Here is a 22220-nt window from a genome sequence, read left to right as displayed (position 1 = left end):
GCTGCTGAGCAACACGTGGCGTGTCTGGAAACGTCGATCTGGGAGCGGATCAACGGCGCTGGAGGCGGCTGGAGTGAGGACGATGTCAACCGGACAGCCAACTTCCAGCGGCGCGTCCGGGGGTTTCTGGCGGCGATCTGGGCGGCGTTAGAAAGCTGACGAAGAGAGGATCACAAAGATGCCGGAGGTGACGAACCAAAGCGTCGGAAACAGATCGAAAAATGCGAGCAAAGAGGCACGAGTGGAATCTGGAAGGAAGATCAACCTGGTCGTGGTAGCGTCTTACGGCGGCGCGTGGAGGCGGATGGCGGCGGTTCTGGTTGCGTTGGAATCACAACGACAAGACGAACAAGATGATTATGGGGGTGACGAACCAAAGCGTCGAAAAGAGAACGAAAAAAGAGGCCAAAGAACACTGCCGGAAAGGAAAAAAAAAAAACAATGGGGCTATAAACTAATATTGAAAAAAAAGACCTAAACTCTTGATACCATGTTAGAAACAAGAGACTGAGCTAATAATCTGAAGAGTGTATTATTCAATCTGATCAAAGGTACAATATACAATAGGTATTTATAGGTACTAAATGAATCAGAGTAATAAAGGCATAGAATCCTATAATTAATATACAGATATACTATATAAATATAGACGATACTAATTGATCTAAATTGATGCTAATGATTCTCTAACAGTTACTAGTCATTATTGATTTTTTCCATAATTTTTTCTAAATAAAAAAATACGGAGAATATTAAAATAATTATTCTAATTTTTGTACATTGTTTATTATTCTAATTTTTTATAATATATATTATTGTTCCTATTAAAAATGATAAATTAAATAAAAAATAATTATAAATAATAATAAAAATATAATTAATAAAAAATTAGAACCTAAAATAATAATAAAAATAAGATCATTAAAAATACTTAAAAAAAATATTAAAATATGTTATTTTATATATTATTTTATTTAAATAAAAAAATACTTATAAAATTGTTCATTTTTATATGTTATTTTTAATTTTATAAATAAATATTAATTTTATTATAATAGTAAAAAATTATAATATACTAAAATAGAGTACTAAAACAATAAGGATCCAACTTCGTTGGCGGTACACTTGAGCTGCATCGCATGCAGTACCACTAGGTTAGGAACCAATTTGTCGATGTCCCTTGATATGCCTAATTCATTGGCGTCAGCCACTAGATGGCCCACCCATTTCGTGGACGCCGTTCCTGACGTGCTTTTTGTTTGTGTTTGCTCCATTTCGTGGACGCCAAATCTGTAATGGAGTGAAACTCTACTTCGCGTACGCCATCCATGAATTGGCCATGCGTATTTTTGGAAGAGTTTTGTCTGGTGTCTATTTTGGTAATTAATATTTTTTTCTTATTTATTTACCTTCAAGGCTTGTGTTACACAATACACACTTTTCTTTACTATGGTGTTATAGAATGAGTTAGGGACAAATTAAATTTTTAGTAGGATACAACGAAAAATACTTAACTTGTTTTTATACTCATACATTCAAATTTTTCACCAAATGATAGTTTATAAAATAATATTTCTCTATTCTTTCTTTTGCACATAAAGAAAATGTTGAGATGGATTATTCAAAAATAATAAAATAAAGAAGAGAATTTATAAACATCGATACAGACTCATGAATAAAAATATTTATTTCAAAAGGAATAATTATTCAATGAGTTATAATTTTTTAACAAGTTGTAACTTTTAAACAAGTAACAATTCCATAAAAAATATAATTTTTTAAATATAAATTTTTACATATTTTAAAAATATATTTTACGGTAGTAACATGACTACGACGATAACAAAAAAAAAAAAAAGAAATAAAAGAAACAGCAGTAAAAGTATAAATAAAAAGAAAAAAGAAAAAATACACGACGATACGCATAATATTTAATTGGACTTATTAAGAATTTTAGTTGATAGTAGATTTTTTTTTTTTTCATTATGAAATAGATTATTTACTAATAATGTACGCAAAATAAGTAACAATATGCATTAAGAGAAGGGAGAAGTCACGAGACTTTAGCCCCCACACCACTTTTTCTCTTCTTTGTTTGCATTATCTCCGTTGGCAAGAAACTTTATAAATATATTTTCAATTTTTTAAATTTTTATTTATAGATTAAAGTTTTAAGGTGAAATGAAAACTTGTCCAAGTATAAAGTTAATAGGTGTTTCCATTATAAGTCTTAATTAATTGAAGCTCTCTCCCTTTTTTTCTTCATTTTTCCTTTGATTTAAGCTCTTAAATAAAAAATATTTATTTTTTCGAAATGATTTAAGATTTCTTTCGTGCTTCTTAAGAGAAATTGGTTAACTTCGAATTATCATATATTAATATATATTTTTTTTATTTTGCTCAACCTTTTATTTATTTATGAAAATATTACTTATAAAATAAAATTCAGCTTATATTCCGCCTTTAAATTTAATATTTTATTATTTTATTTTTTTAATTAATCATATTTCCTATTTTTAAGGAACTACTTTTATTTTTAATACTTATTACCATAAAATTTGTATTCACTTGCAATACATTGATTTTTTTGCAAACCAAACCATAAAACTTTCAACAATTTTTTGTGTACTAATTTTTAAAAAATTAGTGAAATTTTCAAAATCAATTAAACTCACTTCAATTATTTTTTTATTAAAAACTCATGTCAAAAATACATTTAAAATTAAATAAATAACATAAACACATTTAAAATTATGTATTAACATATCTAAATTATTATCATTGTAGTTCAAAATTACATATTGAACACAGAAAAAATTAAATTCAAATATACATTCAAAATTTTAAGAATTTACTCTAAATATTTTATCAACACATCCAAAACTCATGTAAAAAAATTTATATATGTACATAAGAATATAATAAACAACATAAACACATCTAAAATTATAAGAATGTAATTTAAATATTTTATCAACACATCCAAAATTCATGTAAAAAAACTTTTATATATATATGGAATAATAAAAAAAAGCAATGGTATCAGAAAATGCACAAAGAGTAAAAAAACTTATATATATATATATATATATATGGAATAATAAAAAAAAAAGCAATGGTATCAGAGAATGCACAAAGAAAAACTCTATAAACAGAAACCCATCCAAACCTTAGATCTGTTTTCGACGCGGATGAATGGCGACGCTGATGCAGACAAATGGCGAGGAGGAGGAAGGCATATTAAAGACACGAAAAAATAATCAAAATATAACTCAATGAGAGTTACAAGACAAGAACTTATTGAGTAGTGCACAATAAAATTGAGTTGCTAGTGCCTATATATTTTAACAAAGGAAAAGTATAGGTAACTAACAACATTTTTGAACAATATGTGAACAATATGAATTAACAGGGTTAAAAGAGTAAATTAATCTTAAATTTAATTAGTAACATTAAATTAAAATGTAGTGTATTTTTATTTGATTGGTGGTTGTTCATATTGTTCAAGATGGTCATTGTTTACCTAGACTCCCCTTTAACAAATTATATTATTCTTTTTCTATGGAGATAAAAATAGATTACCAGAAAATGATAGAAGAATTATATGTCGTGACTAGAAAAAATAAGGTAGCAATTATATACACCGTAGAAAATTTATCGGAGAAAGAAATATTCAGGAAAAAGTGTGCGCCTCTGGTAATTATGATGTACGGTGAATATGACTACTTTGCTTCTTTTAGGGTTTTATATGGTATTAAATTATTAATTAATAATCAGATGCTTTAAGATTTATTTTAAAATTTTAAAATTGAAATTTTGAATTTTAACTAATTTAATTTTTGGATGTGTATTTAAATTATCATTTATTAATAATTAAATATATTAAATCTAAAACAAAAATTTAAAATTAAAATTAAAATTTTAAATTTTAGTTTTATTTAATTTATATTTTAAATGTATATTTAATTTTAAAAAGACACTAAATCTATTTATAATTTTTAGATGTGTTTATTTTATTTTTTTAATTATTATAATAAAAAATTGAATATTATATGAGATTTAAAAGATACCTAATTGAATTGTTTATTTATTTAGCTATTTTTTTGTCAGAACTTTCATTTAATTTTAAATTCAAATATTTAGGTATAATTTTATTTTTGATTTTCCACAGTATTTTGTAAGTCTCACTTTGACAGATTAATGAATAATTTACCGGAATTTTTTTTAAAAATTTGTCACAAACTAATAAATTGTTGCATGTATAACCATGTATAACCTTGTTTTTGGTCATCAAATATTTAGGTATAATGTTGGGCTTCGGTAACAGAGACATGGAAAACTAATCCAAATCCTAAAGTCCAAAAAGAGGTTGATTGAAAGCCCGATACAATGGTGTTCAAAAGTTCTGTTATTCCTAACCCCAACAGAAAGAGAGAGAGAGAGAATCACAGCTAAGGTTACTGACTTGGTTTAGAAGCGATCCAATCCGTTTCAAAAATAAATTAATTAATTAATAATAAAATAAGGAGGTTATCTGATGCTCTGTTTCTGTTCCCTTCTCTTTTCCGTGTTCCACTCGAAAACAAAACAAACACCATACTCAGTCGCCATTATTGATTATTATTATTTATTATTAATCATAATAGTTTTCTTCTGCATCTCGCGTCCTTCCTTTTAATCCCAATCAAATTCCTCAATAATCCGTCTCTTCCTCTTTGGTTTGTTAATTTCTTCTTCCCAAAGCTTACACATTACACGTGTCATCACTTCCTTCTTCGCTTTCGTGTTCTCTCAACTCATCTCATCTGATTTTCTGATCTTTTCGCTGTTTTTGTTTTTATTGCAGACGCAGATCGCACTTCCAGTTTCAATCATGGCCAAAAGCTCCTTCAAGCTCGAACATCCATTAGGTACTTTTCCGATTTTTTTATTTGGAGAAAGAAATTAATTTATCATTATCTATGACGTATTGCAGTAGTAGTGTTTCTGGTGCTGTCTATGATCTTAGTGAAAAATTGTGGTTCATCGTTGGAAAACTTTGGCTTAGCTGCAATATTTATCAGCTAAACATTGGGCTAATAGAGTTGTGAATTGTGATAGCTGTTTTAATTGAAAATTAAGAGCTTTTTGTTGGATCTGAAATTATTTTATTCATCAAATTCAAAGTCAATAGTTTTTGGATTGTAGAATATGAAATAGATTATTTTTCTCTTTGGAGATGTCTGACACCGGTTGCTAATATGAGTCAATTGAGAAGGATCTTTAGGTTTCTTTCTTTTTTTTCTTTCGGATAGAATAATGAATATGGTTATTTCATTGGTTCATAATTTCATTTTTTTTTAAATATCAGAAAGAAGGCAGGCTGAAGCTGGCCGCATTAGAGAGAAGTATCCTGACAGAATTCCAGTAAGATAGTTTGCATAGACTATTTGCTTGATTTTGTATTTTCTTGGAGCACTCCTAATCAAATGGTGAAATGGAACAATTTTGTGCAGGTGATTGTGGAGAAAGCCGAAAGAAGTGACATTCCTGACATTGATAAGAAGAAGTATGCGATTCAATAATTTGTGACTTATACTATTTCTCTTTTTTATTTATCTTTGTTGTCTGATGATTATATTTTGCTTTGTGTTTTTTGTGAAGATTTTGGGGCTATATTTTTGTTTTAGTAATGTAACATTAGTTTCAGGCTGTGAATGTAGATGAATATGAAACAGATCAACCATGTGGAGTTGGTGTTGATGGAAGTGCTGGAAGTAGTTAGTGCACATATCTACTTCACTAGCATTCAGTAGAAGTGTAGATTAATAATGAATCATCCCTTTATTAGGATGTGCAGTACTTTCTGTAAAAATTAGGTTGTGTCAATCATGTGTTTGTAGAAGTTGTGCCACTCTTCCGTAGTCAGCTACTCAGCTGCTTCTCTTTATCCCCAAAGCATGTACTTTATGTTTGTGTGAAGTATGTTTCTTTACTTCTGTTCTGGTTCATACTAGTTAGCTCAATTGCTATAGGTGCTAATCACGGTTCTTAAATGATGATTTTTTAAACTACTCGACATTTGCATCGTTACTTCTAGATAATGCTTGCAGTGTTTACAAACTGATAGGCCAAAATGCATCGAGTTATGATTCTTTGCATTATTGGATACTAACTTGGTTTCATTATAATACTCAATGTAGGTACCTAGTTCCAGCTGATTTGACTGTTGGTCAGTTTGTTTATGTTGTTCGTAAAAGGATTAAGCTCAGTGCAGAGAAGGCTATATTTGTTTTCATCAATAATACTCTACCCCCAACTGGTAAGTAACCACATCAAATGATGAATTGTTAGTTTTGCACTGCTGATTGTGCTTAATAACTAATACTCTTGTTGCTGCAGCTGCCTTGATGTCTGCTATTTATGAGGAAAACAAGGATGATGATGGCTTTCTCTACATGACTTACAGTGGAGAGAACACCTTTGGATCTCACTAGGCCAATTTATTTTAACCTCTGTAAATATCTGCAAGATGTAAATTCTCTGCCTGCCTATGGTTTAATGCCCTTTTCCTCTATAATCCTGCACTTTGGTTATTTAAACTATCTATAATGTCTGAACTTCAATGGATGTTAGATTTATGATCTTACAGTTTGTTCTCATCTTTGCTTGTTAAGAGTCCAAAACTAGTGATATTTAACTTTATTTGAATATTTTGGATTTTCTCGTGTTCATAGTCATATTAAAAAAAAAAGAACATAATCTTGTCACGATTTAGATTGATTACTGTAAAAAATAAAAAGATAATATAAATAATTAATGGCAGAAATGTGAACTTGATAAGGTTGTGTTTATGGTTTAGGTTCGTTTTCCTTTTAACACGAGAGAATTCTTAGCCAATATCTGTCTGGTTTGGTTGACAGTTTGACACTACTACTTTGCTTTCTGATGCTTATTTTCCTTTGAAAACTGAAAAGTAGAGAGCGGCAACTCACTGGCTTATATTTCATGTCTTCTGTAACTTATAAAATAAATAAATAAAATAAAATCACGTTTTCTCAATTTCTTATCATTTCAACCAAAAGGAACAAACTGCTTCTTAATGTGTTTTAACATTAGTAGGTTATTTCACAATTGCTCACAAAACTCGGCCTATGTTTACGTAGCCGGACCCAAGACCGGAAAAATAAGGAGATTGTATTATGTAGCAGTTTACGTAAAATTTTGTTGCATTCTTATACATGGCTATAACCAATGACGTTTTTAGATTCATGTAGGTATGTGTTAGACACCTACAATAGACAATATAAAACGTTGTCGCATTCTAATGCATGGATAGCAATGACATTTTGAATTCATATAGCTCGGGAAAAGGCTTTTTCAGGTTGATGTTTTACATGAGGCACATCATTTTACGGCATCATAAATCATGGATTCTTAAGCAAAACACTGACCCACACTATCCTAAAGAGCGTTTTATCAAGTAATCAAGCACGCAGTGTTAGGCAGATCCTGATCCACTAATTTATATTAGAATGCCTTCCTTCCTAAGCAACGTGCTTTATTAACTCTCAAGCAAACTCAGTTCATTAAGATTGGAAATAAATTACAAAATTGATATCTCCAATTAGAAGTGCATAGAGAGAGAAGTTAGTTGTTGCGTGCTCTCATTACTTGGATGCTTTCTTTCTCTTGCAAAGGCTTTTCATCCATTTCACACAATTTGAAGCGGTTGCTTTGACTCTACCAAAACCACCCTTAGAACCAGACTTCTTGTTCTTTCCAGTGTCTTTTTGGAATGTTGTGGCATCATCTTCCATGGCACCAATGCCACCAGCACCCCATTGATCAGCCCAACTTGGTGCTTCGCTTGCCATCTGTCTATTCCTATATCGCCACCATATAAAAACAAGCATTCACTTGATCAAACTTTGCCATACTATTTCATAATAAGCTTTTCACATTTGATGAGACATTTAGATACATGTCATCAATCGGGCATGTGTAGATGAAAATATAGACTCACGTGTATTTGTCTTCATATGAAATTAACTTTTAACTATCAACTTCACGTAAATATAACTACACATGAATTTCTACCAAAGATGAATCACAATACAAATAGAAAGTGTATTGGCGTTGAAAACTTGAATTAGAAATTAAACGCTTTGAGACATGAGAAGTACCTTCAATTCAATATGATCCAACTGTAGTTGGTTGAAATGCAGGAAATTTAATTTGATGAGGAGGAGCTTGAAAGAGGAGCTAAAAAAGATGCAGAACGAATGGGGAAGCTAAGCGAGTTGTTAATTATAGCTATATAGAGCCATGTTAGATGGAGTAGTGGCTTATCGATCACCCTCCTCCCTCTCTGTTACATTGCTTTTTCTTTTTCTAATTCATATCTTTTTTCTTTCTTTTTTTTTTTTTTTTAATCTTTTTCATAATAGGACTTGACAGCTCACCTATTTTGAGTATTTCCATCTGGTTAAGCAAGCTATGTGCGGCATCTTTCATTTATTGCTTATTTAATTTTGAATACTTAACCTTGTCACACAGTAGTGGATGCATATACTTTTCTTCTTCTTCTTTTCTCTTAATCTAGCCTTTAATTATATATTACTTGTGAGTTAGCTGTCCCACTAAGTCATTTGGTAAGGTTGTGAGCCACTCTCATAGAAGGCTAAATGTTTTTGTCATTCAAATACAATATTTATGCCCAACTTATATGTTACTTAGTTGTTACTAAGTACCATCTAGTGCTATCTATGGTACTGTATGCTTTATTAACCACCATGCATGCATTATTGCTTTGGTGGCAAAAAGAGAAACAACTTGAATGCATCATACTCAGATAAATATAACACTTTTGAAGGAAAAATAGACATCAGTGTCTTATTATCGTTAGACTATTAATTGGTTCTATCAATTTAATTACTTTATTGGTATTCTTTGTTATTAAGTTGTTGGAACCCAACGTAAAATTTCCTGGAAAAACTCTTTCCCAACACTGACGGAAGCCTTGAAGGAAAGAAAGCAATTAACAAACTGTGTTGCAATAGTACTATACTATTATAGTTGCATCCATAACAACTGTTACTGCTTCTAGTGGAACCTTGTGTGTATGAAAATAGTGGAAAGTTGTGTACATGAACAGCGGTAAGAAAGAGGGGCGAAAATGGAATTGTGTCACTTTATAATAACTAGTTTTGTTCCCCATACGCCCATACCTTGCACGGAATTTAAATTAGAGGAAAACTAGGGCAGCAACTTTGTAATTTGTAGCCATCAAATAGTTATCAATGATGATTTTAATGGTGTGAGATTGGTGTGAGATTCATCAAATAGCTCACTTTTTTTTGTTGGTTACATGCTGGCCAGAATTTAACAAAGTTGCTGCCCCTAGACTTTTCCAAATAATAATATTCCATATGTAATTTATTGAAAGTTGATTTCTTACTTAAATCTTTTTTTTATAAAATTTATAGTATGCAAAATTTGTGATTTTATTTTTTATTATTTAAAAAATTGCCCATAATTTTTAATTATATAATTATCTTATTTAATAACTTTTATTATTGTTTTTCTATTAAAAAATATTTATTTATATATTTTTTCAATAATAGTAAGTAAAAAAGTATTGGCACATTATGTTTATTATCTTATATAATAGTTTAAGTTGCTTATTTGGTATGAAAAATAATATTAATGATATCTTAATATACCCATACGAAAAGAAAAATATTATATAATAAATTGTATGTTATAAAGATTAGATAATTTATGTATAAATTAATTATATGGTCATTACAAAAATATCAAAAAAATTATTTATCATATGTAATAATTCTAGATATATATAGGGAAAATTTCACTCCCCTCCCCTGCGAGATGCTTAAATGACGCTCCTCTCCCCTCTCTTTTATAAATGTACATTTTCCTCCTTTCTAATTTTTAAAAAACCTCATCTTTAGTCAATTTTAAATTTTTTGTGTTAACTAATGTTAATTTTATCCATTTTTTAAGAAAAAATTATTTTTAAAAAAAATACCCATTAACAAAAAATTTATTTTTTATCATTAAATTTTACTTACCAAAATATTCTTTAATAAATTATTCTTTTATTGATTAAATTATATTTTAAAAAAATTTAATAATTATATTATTTTTTTCTAAAATACCCTTCAATAATTTTTTAATTATTAAATTATAATTTTACCAAAATTTTCGTTAACAATTTTTTTTATATTTTACTATTAATTTTTCGATATCTATATATATTATTTTAACATTAAATAAAAAATTTTAGTAAGATTATTTTTTAATATCAATATATATTAATTGTTATACATATTAACAGTGGTAATATTTTTTTATTTAATGTTAAAATAATTCATATTGATATAAAAAAATTAATAGTAAATATAAAAATAATTGTTATTAAAAATTTTAGTAAAATCACAATTTAATAATTTAAAAATTATTGAAGGGTAGGTATTTTAGAAAAAAATAATTTAATTATTAATTTTTTTAAAAATATTTTGGTAAAAATACAATTTAATCAATAAAAGAATAATTTATTAAAGGGTATTTTGGTAAGTAAAATTTAATGATAAAAAATAAAATTTTGTTTAATGGATATTTTTTCAAAAAATAATTTATTTTTTCTTAAAAAATGGATAAAGTTAACATTAGTTAACACAAAAAATTTAAAATGGATTAAAGAGTAGGTTTTTTAAAAGTTAGAAGGGAGGAGAATGTACATTTATAAAATAGAGGGGAGGGGAGTGTCATTTTAGTATCTTGCAGGGGAGGGGAGTGGAATTTTCTCATATATATAATATTATGTATGTAGTAATATGATCTATTTTAATTATGTGAGTGATTATTGTTATTTTATTTTTTTTATACATTAATAAATAATATTTAAAACAAAAAGAGAGAAAAAATAATTAAAAAATGTTTGTTAAACTTGAATTAAAATTCTTTTGTATATATATTAAATGGTTATAATATTAAATAAAATAATATTTGTTATAACAATGCCTCAAAATACTAATATCTAAGATATATCTGTACACATAATAAAAGAGAGTATAGAAAACATATAGTAAGATTATTTAAAAAGTGATTGCTACGGTACGATGATAAATTTATACGTATTGATACATTAAAAATATGGATAAGTAGTAACAAGCTACGTGGAATTTATTTTTCACATCAGCATTTAATTTTTTCTTTTTTAAATATATATTATATTACCACTTTTACTAATATACCCCTTTAATTAAATAAAAATAAAAAAATATTTTTTATTTAATTTTATAAAAAGTCTTAAACATCCTTACTTTATTTGATTAGACAAAAATACCCTTTTAAATCAATTAAATTTCAGAATTCAATTAGTCCTAATTTTATAGTTTCAATTAATTTAAACAACAAAACAAAAATATATAAAAAAACAAAAATCAATCATTCTTCGTCTTCTCTAATTCCCCTAATCGTTCATCCCCTGAAGCAAAGCAAAACATATAAAAAAAAAAATAAAAAATTAATCTGTTCTTCATCTTCTCCTAATATCATTCGTGCCCCCCTCCCCTCTGAAGCATCTGAACCTGTGTCCAACATGATTCCATTTCTCTTAGAATGAGTCGATTTTTTTCCATTATGCCCGACATCGTTCCTAACTAAATCTTCATCCAGTAATGGATTCCTTGACTCTGGCATTTGTGCTGTCTCGTTTCTAAAGATATCAGGTTGAACCCTTTGAGGCACCTCAACCTTACCATTTTTTGGGAGAAGGGAATCTGGGAAAGGGAGAACAGGGGAAGTGATGATGCATAGACTTACCAAGGACAACTGGATGACGAAGAGGACCCGACCCCATAAGAGGACGAGCGACGAAGCAAGTGACGACCTCACGACGGTCCACGATCCACGGCGACTCGCGACGGCGAGTACTTGAAACCAGAAGATGACGATCCGACGAGTGCTTCTGTCGCCAGCGAGGAGGAGCCCAGGGAAGGCCGCGAGACGTTGAAATGCCGGCAACGAGAGGAGAGGATCAACGAGACGCCGGTGAGTGTGACTGTGTGGACGAGTAGAGACTCTAGTAAGACCGAGAGAGACTCTAGTGGCAGTGAGAGAAAAGAGAGGATTTGAGTCTCAGAATTAGGAATGAGAGAGACGTTCGTTGGGAGTGTGCTGGTGAAAAACCCAGGAAGATGAAGACATGAAGCTCTGTTCTTTTATTTTTTTCTCAATTTTTCAGATAAATTTTTTTTTGTATGAACAATTAGAGATGAGGGTTGCGTGAGAACTCAGCAAACAAAGAACAAAGTGATTTTGTTTAGTACTTTTTAAATTTATTTAATTTTTTTGGTATGAATAATTGATTAGGATTCATAAAGAGACAAATGATTTTGTTAAATGTATTTTTGTTTTTGTTTTTTAGATTATTTAAATTTTAAAATTATAAAATTAAACAATTTAATTAATCTAAAAGAGTAATTTTTGTCTAATATATACAAAAAGGGTATTTAAGTCTTTTTATAAAATTAAATAAATAAATATTTTTTATGTTTATTTAATTAAAAGGGTGTTTTAGTAAAAGTGGTGATATAATATATATTTAAAAAAGAAAAAATTAAATATTGATGTGGAAAATAAATACGTGGCTTGTTATTACTTGTTCATATTTTAAATGTATTGGTACGTATGAATTTATTATCGTACCATAGCAAACACCTATTTAAAAATATAGTAAGAAAGACATCTTTTTTCTTAATTAGAAAATAAAAAGAAAAAAAGTATGTACCTAATAAGTAATTAAAATATATAAAAATCTTAAAAAATATAAAAAGAATGAAATGTATAAGTAAAAATAAAAAGAAACAAAAATTAAATGAATTATAAAAATTATACCCTAAATACTTGAGTGAGAAGAGATCGCGAATAAATAAAAAATATATTCTGATCTCATATAAATAGATAATATTAAAAAATATACTAATTAAATTAATTCATGCATTTTGTTGTCATATTTTTTAGTTATTAAATAATTTAATATTTATTCAAATAATTAACTAAATTAATTCATTTATCTAAATTATAATAAATTATGAAATTTGAATGTCTAATTAAATTAAATAATTAATATTATTAATTAGTTATAATTGATTAACTTTAAAGAATGTAAAAATTTGATTTTAATATAATATAATACATAATAGATTAATATTGTCCGGGATTCATGAGGGGACCAGGGGCTTTAATTTATTGGATGTAAAGATCTGGTTCAATGCTACAATCAGAAAACTTTAAAAAGAAAAAAAAAAAAAGGAAGTGTTGTCCAAAGAAGGGGAAAAGGAATAAAGATTAGAGGGAGGAAATGTTTGTTGTACATGCATGGATAATTATGCAGAAATAAAGTAGAGATGTTGATATTTGAACTCATAATTTTTTGTTAAAATATAGATACCACTTTAGCACAAAAATGTTTTCGTATATCATTATTATCATTGTTATTTTAAAGTAAAGTCCGTAGTGGAGCCTCCTGATTTGATTCAAATGAACACCACCACCACTACAACAACAATTATGATAATAAAGAATGATGAATCTACCCTACACTTTGTACGCTATTTGGAGTCAAATAACAAAGGGACAAAAACACCGTTGTCTCATTGCCCAAAAACATTACAATCCTAACAAAAAAAGGTTGCCTCTCTTAATTCTGAACTATCTCGTTTTCCAAGGTACAATGGAAACTGGAAAGGTCGGACATTTGTTGCTACGGAAAATTCAGAAAATACAAAATACCCTTCTTCCATAACTGGATTCAACCGTATTGTGATTGAAAACAAAACTTGCCGAGTCCTTTTTTTACTACAAACCACACAGATGCCTAGGTTATGGCTTCGTTAGAGTTAGGACTTGAGACATGTTTTTACTGGAAATTCTACTTTGACCAGAGGTATTCTTTTTGCTCCTTTGTCCTTTTGTTTGCTCCCTCAGCGCCCACTTTATTTTGAGCCTTGACTGCAATCTCCTAACATAAAATGAAAATATTATATAGAAGTTAACTGTATGTTAATTAGGGTATATACCTAACGTCAAGTTCGTCACACAATCTTAAAGATCTGAGATTGAATTAAGGATTGATAAATGTAAGATGGAAGCTGATCAAGGACATGACTATAATGATGGGGAACTAAGGTTGAGATGAACGGTTCCTTGCATTGGCTGCTTCATACTAATTAAGAGTTGATATGGATACTATTAGATTTTCTTTGGAATGAGTATGGAGGATTAGCGTGGCAGCTGGATGAATTCCAAATATTGATGTCCAAAATTTACCTCCAAATAAATGGATCTTAGTAATTTTCAAAGTTAAAAGTTAACACACTACCCTCCACTCTCCAGCTAGAGTTAGCTAAGCATTCGACCGTATCCAAATCCATATGTGGGCTCTGCCTATTAGTTATTATTACAGTAATAGCAAGATTTCTGTTTTTATATAACAAAAACATAAGTTTAACTAAAATGCATGTTAAGAATATTTTTATAAAAAATATTTAAGTTTAGAATTTTAATATATTTATTAAAAATTTAAAATGTTCACTAATAGTAATAGTTGCTTTAATATATACCTCTAAACTAATGGTGACAGAAGTATCAAATCAACATAGTAATGCCTCTATCATTACTCATTAGTTCCCATGCATCTGCTAAAATCCATCTTGACCTTATAAATATAGAGGTTTTATACCAGAACCTTAGAGATGAAGAAAAGAAGAGAAGAATCAGAAAATAGTAAAGGAATTTGAACAAACAGTAACTGATAGCAAAAGAAATTAGTGGCAGAGCACTCTAATGCATAAGTATCTATTTGAATCTTATCAATTACAATTGAATGAGTATGTATCTCACTAATATATGCTAGATTCTGTTACACCAGTGACAACCAATTCTTGAACTAATCTTTACACTCATGCTCTATCTTGGAGTTGACTTCTGCCTTAATAATGATGGGTTATATTACATTATTTTAAATATAAATAACATTAACCTCACGTCAAGAAAGGAATAATTGTGATTGCAACTTAGCCGAAAATAAGCTTAACTCTTTCCATTCCCCCAAGCTCCGAATGCAGAATTGACATATTGAAAGAAAAGAATGTATATATATAATTGCAGTTCAATAGAGAGACAAAACAAAAGTTCTAGAAATGTAGCTCTACTTAATTTTAATTGCCCGCCAAATCCACCATCTATTAACAGAAACACCATCCCCCAACCGCCACACCCAAGTTGATTAAAGGTAAAAGAATTAGACGGGTTATCTACAATTTGAAGGCAACAAGGGCGTTATAAGCACCTAATTAACTAAATAATTAGGATATATACCACCTACGTATTCTTTCATGTCCCCGGCCTCTTCGGATCCATCTTCCAGCCTAGTAGAATTGTATTGTGTTTGTATGTTTTGTCGTTTTCCCCTTAGGGTTACTTGGACTTCCTCACAGACTTGGACTTGTTCATTTTCCGCGATTTGTCTTCCACGCTGGTCCATGTGTATCCTGCGGGAATGGCAAAAGGGTCCGAATCTAATGCCGACGAAGAACAATTTCGTTGCTGCTGCTTACTACCCGAATGGCTATTATTTCGTCTCAGCCACGCGGTTGCTGCCGATGAGGAGGAGGAGGAGAATGACTTGCGGCTTTCTTGTTTCTGTTGTTGATCATCTTTTTCCGCACTCACCAAATGCCTAGGACTCGAGAACGGAGTGTAGAATTGCTCCAAAGGTTGAAGCTCCACGAACTTTGTGAACGTTATCACCACCCTCACCGTAGGGACAACCGGTATAGCCACCTGACCCCACAGAAAACCCAGTCAAATAAAATCAAACACCATAATATTCATTCTCAAGCTAGGTGCATGCGAAACAGTGAAAGTATTTAATCAAAGATGGTCAACCACCCGACATTGACATGGCCCTCCTCAACGTAGAATATTGAATTACAAGTTACAATATGCTAAACAAAAGGAAGAGACACCAAACAACAAAAACTAAGCAATTCCACGACATACTTTGGCGCGGGACCAGTGCGCCATTGACCCTGGAATGGAAGGAACCATGCAACCATGCACCCTTGGATGATAGGGTCCCACACGATCCGTCACCGTTGATTCAAAAGAGAGTCATCACCGACCACACTTGGTCCCACCAAAGCTTCTCTTCAGAAGTTCAGATTTCATATATCGAATGGTGCTCATGTCAAGTCAAGCCGTTGCTTGATACCATCAAAAGACCCACCCAGGCTCAGTAATAAAGACTAAAGAGGAAATACTAAAAAATAATAATATAACAAAAGGGAAAAAAATCCAAAACAGAATCTGATTTGTCTAAAAAGACTGATTTGGACATGAACAACGCATCAAATTCAAATAATGCCCTTACCTTTACGGGGAACGTTCCCGGTGGAAACTTGGTTGTGAGTAAATCTCTGAGCCTTCTCACCGCTTTGACTTTGTTGGCCAGAATGTCCAGCAACGGCAGCAGCTCCTCCGTCTTCAACGGAAACTGCTCCGTCAGCCACAATGAAGGCCGCAGACTCCTCACCGTCTCTTTCTCCTTAGTCTGAGGCGGCGCCGCTACGCTTAAACTCGACGATGACCTTCTTGGAGGAGGAGCCGCCAGCGACGGTAGGTCCACGCTTTTCCTCCCGAGGGGAACCCACTCCCTCTCTTCACGAACGAAGCTACTGTGCCTTCTCTTGTCCGGCATTGGGAACCCGAAGCTTGGATTCTCTGCAACTAGAAAACCGTCTTCATCTTCGTCCAGCTCCAATGGCAGTACCTGTTCACTCCCTGCAACGTCAGAGTCTACGCCGGCAACTTTCCGTGACCGGAAACTGAAGATGACGTTATGCACTTCGTACACCTTAGCTTTCCACTCTCCAACGCTCTCCGTCTTCTCCTGTCGCCTCCAATTCGTCCTTCCTACCAGCTCCGCCTTCGTGACGTCCATGCCGGGACGGTAAACGCTAGTCTGCGCGCAGAATCCAGCTACTTCGGACTCGTTCATCGGTCCTCCTGCGTTCTCGAATGCGTCGAAGATCTTGCGTTCGTCGCGGTTCAGAACGAGAAGCGATCCACAGGGAACGTCGTGCACGTGATCGCCATCGCCGAGGAAGAGGAAGCTCTGATCGGCGCGCTGGATCTTGAGGCCGTCGAAGCCAGCGAGGGAGGTATCCGCGCGGAGGTTTCCGTCGCGCTTCCAGATCTTGTAGGTATCGGATGGAGCAATCTTGCCTACGAAGGGAATAACAGAACTCTCGAAGTGGAAAGAGATCTCCATGTAGAAGTCACGCATGCGGCGGAGAGCGGCGATGACACGGGGGAGGCGGCGGCGCCACTTGGACCACGCGTTACGGTGATGTAGGCGGAGGAGAACGAGCGCGATCTCGGAGGCGCGGCGACAGAGCGCTTCTTGGAGTGCGTTCCAGCCAGATGAATTCTGGAGCGAAACATCGGCGCCAGCGGTGGCGAGTGCGCGGGCGGCGTAGAGGTCGTTGAGGCGAACAGCTAGGTGTAGAGGCGTTTCACGATTGGGGACGTCGCGGCGGTCTAGAACGGCGGCAATCTGGTCGGCGACTCGTTCCTGAGCAAGCGAGTCAGATTCAGTATGAATTAGGGAAGGATCGGGGAGGCGCGGAAGGTTTGAGATGATTCTAGAAAGTGTGGTGTGGTCGCCCAAAGCGACGGCGTAGTGGACTGGACTATGTGCGTAGAGTTCCGGTTTGATCACTTGAAACGACGTCGTTGCATTAGGAGTAGTGGTCTTCGCCATCTCTCCCTTTCCCTCGCAACTCTAACTAACAGTAGCTTGAGTGTTAATGTTCCTTACAAAAGAGAAGAGGAGAAGACGAATAGGGGTATTTTGGTCTCAGAGAAGATGGGGGGGGCATTGGGATTGATTGGATAGAATTGAAGGCACGACGAATCGAGGAAGAGGCACGCCTTTTTGTAAATTAAAAAGTCGCCAGTCATTACTGTACAAAGGGCCAAAGCCTACTGCTTCTGCTCCCACCACAGGCAGCATCCCTCCATTTGAGTTGAAGCCTCATCGCTGCTCACTTCGCTTTATTCCCCTAGGGTCACTTTCGTCATTTTAATCCGTCTTCAGTTTCGCTACCCTTAACGATAACGCGTTCTTTGTTTATGTTTAACGAAAATAATAATGCCTCGTTCATTCAAAGTGCAGTTGGCATTTGGTATTTGGTGTTGCTATGATTATTATTAATTGGTATTTACTAATGTTAATGAATGGCGTAACGTGGCTATGGTAATGTATTGCTAACTGACAAGGATTGCCATCCTCGTCATTTATTATTTTCTGATAAAAATAGATCCAACAGTAGTTTCTGCTCTGTCTAGGAATGTAGCACTCTGCCTCACGAAACCTGGCTCTAGCTTTTTCCAGAATGCAGCAGATGAGCAGAGTACCTCTTTTTTCTAAAATAATAAATATATTTATATGACATAGTCATGATCCTGTCAAACAATTTCCTTTTGCTAAATAAGAAAAAAATTGCAAAAGATAATAATTGGGATGAATTTACATAACATAGTAAAAGATAATCTATGAATTATATAACTCATTAACTATCACATAGCCACATTATTTCATCAGCTGCATCTATAGAATGCAATGCATTATGCATATAATTGGAGAGGTGTGAGACTGTGAGCTGCGTTTTTAAGCAGCTATAATACTACTAATCCCAGGCACTTAAGGCAAGAATAATTGGAAGCAAGATGTAAATATTTTGTTATCTCCCAATGTTATACTTTAGACAATTAATCACCGCTGCTTCCAACCTCACAACTGACTAGGCTTCCCTTCTCTCATGCTTTTTCTTTTTAAATTTATACATTTTAACTAAAAAATTATGGACAAGACTCCTTGCGGTCTTGCACGATTCAAAGCAATGCGATTCTTATATTAGTAACAATAAAAAATTAATAAGTGTAATATCAAAGACAAATGGAAGGAATGTACCTCTAATCCGTGCAATGGATTTTGATTTGTCTCTTGTGACCCTCTTCAATAGCCTTATAGTACAGTATACTGGTGAGTACACGTGATTGTCCATCATAGACTCGGTAGTTTTATGTTTTATTTAAGAGAATATTTAGAACAAAAAACTAGAATAAACCAAGAGAAGTTGCAAATTACTTAAATAAGCCAAAGTGAAATTCGTTTCTGTAATGAGTCAAACTCTATATTTATATAATTCGAACCAGTGTGGTTCGAACTCTATTCATAAGTAATTCGAACCAGAGTGGTTCGAATTATGAGGAGACAAATTTATTCAAGTAAATTGAACCAGTGTGGTTCGAATTACTTGGGAGGAAAACGTAGCACATAATTCAAACCACTCTGGTTCGAATTATATGGGGAGAAGCTGCATCAAGTAATTCGAATCAGGCTGGTTCGAATTACACAACCTGAGTTAAGGATCCTCTCTGTATTGTCGTGAAACCAACGACGAGCTATGATGATCTTGTTAGATCTGTGCTGATGAAACTTGGTCTGGAAGGTGCGAAGCGAGTGAAGAAGTTTTTCTATCGCATTCCAATCACTGTCTTGCAGGATACGGTGAAGTATGATTGCTTCACGATTGGTAGTGATGAGGACCTGCAAGTCATGTTTCTATGTCTGAGGCAGTTTCCCGAGGTTAGGACACCAGAGTTGTTGGCAAAGTTGGTTGATGTGGTATCCAGCTCAGGGGGTTCGAACCGGAATGCCACCACTGAAGCAGCGGCAGCCGGTTCGAGTTCCAGGCCTGCCGTTGCTTCTTCGTCCGTCCCTGTGTACGAGCCAGCGGTCGAACCAGTCGCCTCCCCGTCTTTTGCCGTTGATCTGAATGATGGAGTAGGCGACGTGGTAGGATCAGTTGATATTCTGCCGAACGCTTTACAGGGAGTTCCACCGGTTGGCGTCGGTGACGGAGTGTTGGGTGATGTAGAGGAGGACGACGTCGAGCCGGATATGATTGAGGATGACAGCGGCGACGAGGTTGGAGCGACTGAGCCTGCATTGGTAGTCGGTGGTTCTAGTTCTGGCACACAGCAGTATCCACCACATTTTTTCTCTTTGGACCTAGATGCCATGAGGCAAGAGGGTGTTTCAGGGCACTCTGTTGGATTCGGAGCTAGAGATGCTGAAGGGACTGCTGGTTTGACAGAGTTCCAGGTTGGTCAGCAATTTCAGGATAAAGACGAGGCCCTGTTAAGTGTGAAGACTTACAGCATCCGGCGAGGGGTACAGTACAAGGTTGTGGAGTCTGATCATCGCCGTTATGTGGGCAAGTGTTCTGAGTTTGGGAATGGGTGCACATGGTTGATTCGACTGAGTCTGCGGAAGCGCAAGGGCATTTGGGAGGTCAAGCGGTACAATGGACCTCACACTTGTCTTGCGACCTCCATCTCGAGTGACCATAGGAGCTTGGATTATCATGTGATTTCCGCGTTCGTTATGCCAATGGTTAGGGCTGATGCATCCGTCAGCATCAAGGTGCTCCTAAATGCCACGGCAGCACACTTCGGGTTTAGGCCGACTTACAGGAGGGTCTGGATGGCGAAGCAGAAGGCAATTGCCCTCGTATACGGTGACTGGGATGAGTCATACAACGAGCTCCCCAGGTGGGTTTTGGGAGTCCAGTTGACGATGCCCGGTACTGTTGCAATCCTACGGACGAGTCCCGTTCGAGTTAGTGGACAAGTAGACGAGTCTCAAGCTTTTTTCCACAGACTTTTCTGGACGTTTCCACCGCTCATCCAGGCATTTCGCCATTGCAAGCCTTTAGTTAGCATTGATGGGACCCATCTGTATGGGAAGTACGGGGGTACTTTGCTCATCGCGATTGCACAGGACGGGAACTCCAACATTCTACCCGTTGCATTCGCACTAGTAGAAGGTGAGAATGCAGAGTCTTGGTCATTCTTTCTCTCCCACCTTAGACAGCACGTGACACCGCAGCCCGGTCTTCTGGTTATATCGGACAGGCATAACGGCATAAAGGCTGCGCTTGAGGCTCCGGACGGAGGTTGGTTAACTCCATCTGCATACCGTGCATTCTGCATTCGACACGTAGCGGCTAATTTTGCCCTTACCTTCAAGGGCAAGGATGCACATAGGCTCCTAGTGAATGCCGCATATGCCAAGACCGAGGTTGAGTTTGATTACTGGTTTGATATTCTTCGGTCTGAAGACCCGGCGATGTGTGAGTGGGCGAACCGGATTGATTATTCCTTATGGACTCAGCATCGTGACGAGGGACGGAGATTCGGTCACATGACGACGAATATCTCGGAGTGTGTGAACTCAATCCTAAAGGGTGTCAGAAACCTCCCTGTTTGCTCTTTGGTGAAGGCAACATATGGAAGGCTTGCGGAACTCTTTGTTCGCAAGGGTAGAGAGGCTGAGGCCCAGATGGGAACCGGACAGCAATTCAGTCAGTACTTGGTGAAGTGTATAGAGGCCAACTTGAAGAATTCGAGGTGCTTCACGGTGACTTTGTATGACCGGGATAACTCCGAGTTCACCGTAGCCGAGACCACTCCGACGGGCTCTTTCTCATTGGGTACCTACAGAGTATCGCTTGCGTCCCGGACCTGTGACTGCGGGTACTTCCAGGCACTTCATTTCCCGTGCCAGCACGTACTTGCATGCTGCGCCTACTCACGGGTTACCTGGTCCTCTTATGTTCACAGCGTGTATCAGATTAGATCAGTGTTCCGTGTGTACCAGATGGGATTCACACCGCCGATACCGGAGGGATTCTGGCCACCTTACGACGGGCCAACCGTGATCCCGGACCCTGCCAAGAGGCGTGCGAGAGAGGGTCGTCCGAGATCCACTAGGATACGGACGAACATGGACGAGGCAGATCCGAATCGGCCAAAGAGGTGTGGCCTTTGTCGCCAACCCGGACACACCCGCAGGAGTTGCCCACAGCTTGGAGGACCGTCTCACACGGGGGGCCAGTAGTAGCGATCTTGTTATTGTTAGTGTTCATTGATTTTATTTTTCCTGTTACTTGTTATGTAAGATGACTTGTGTAATCTGTTTATCTTTTTACCTTCGAGTAATGAAAAAGTTGCATCTGAATTTGAATATGGTTAGAAATCCCATGACTGCAAAAGTTGATAACTACAGTGTTATATGATTC

The 22220-nt window shown here is 34.7% G+C and overlaps 2 protein-coding genes and 1 long non-coding RNA gene across 4 annotated transcripts; 1 reads left to right on the top strand and 2 right to left on the bottom strand.

The window, feature by feature from the left end:
- Nucleotides 1-4375: 4375 nt before the first annotated feature.
- On the top strand, nucleotides 4376-6641 carry LOC112722896 (autophagy-related protein 8C). Its single transcript, XM_025774084.3, has 6 exons — nucleotides 4376-4718; nucleotides 4847-4910; nucleotides 5351-5406; nucleotides 5496-5548; nucleotides 6183-6301; nucleotides 6382-6641. The coding sequence occupies exons 2-6, from the start codon at nucleotides 4874-4876 to the stop codon at nucleotides 6474-6476; spliced, it is 360 nt and encodes a 119-aa protein (XP_025629869.1). The 5' UTR covers nucleotides 4376-4718; nucleotides 4847-4873; the 3' UTR covers nucleotides 6477-6641.
- Nucleotides 6642-7311: 670 nt separating this feature from the next.
- Nucleotides 7312-8451, bottom strand: LOC112722897 (uncharacterized). The gene is made up of 2 exons (XR_003162948.3): nucleotides 8166-8451; nucleotides 7312-7866 (listed from the first exon to the last, which is right to left on the bottom strand). It is a non-coding gene; the product is annotated as an uncharacterized lncRNA (long non-coding RNA).
- A 6693-nt stretch (nucleotides 8452-15144) lies between these two features.
- LOC112722895 (uncharacterized) lies at nucleotides 15145-18297 on the bottom strand. Of its 2 annotated transcripts, none has more exons than XR_011867920.1 (2): nucleotides 16072-18297; nucleotides 15145-15852 (listed from the first exon to the last, which is right to left on the bottom strand). XR_011867920.1 is itself a non-coding variant. In XM_025774083.3 (2 exons), the coding sequence occupies exons 1-2, from the start codon at nucleotides 17831-17833 to the stop codon at nucleotides 15487-15489; spliced, it is 1758 nt and encodes a 585-aa protein (XP_025629868.1). In that variant the 5' UTR covers nucleotides 17834-18297; the 3' UTR covers nucleotides 15145-15486. The 2 variants fall into 2 exon arrangements, 1 of the variants encoding a protein (XP_025629868.1); XM_025774083.3 differs by having other exon boundaries at nucleotides 16442-18297.
- Nucleotides 18298-22220: the final 3923 nt, after the last annotated feature.

This window comes from Arachis hypogaea, chromosome 11, assembly GCF_003086295.3.
Source record: "Arachis hypogaea cultivar Tifrunner chromosome 11, arahy.Tifrunner.gnm2.J5K5, whole genome shotgun sequence".
NCBI classification, from domain to species: Eukaryota; Viridiplantae; Streptophyta; class Magnoliopsida; order Fabales; family Fabaceae; genus Arachis; species Arachis hypogaea.
The sequence above is the reverse complement of the archived record's forward strand: the minus strand, read 5'-3'. Positions and strand labels throughout refer to the sequence as shown.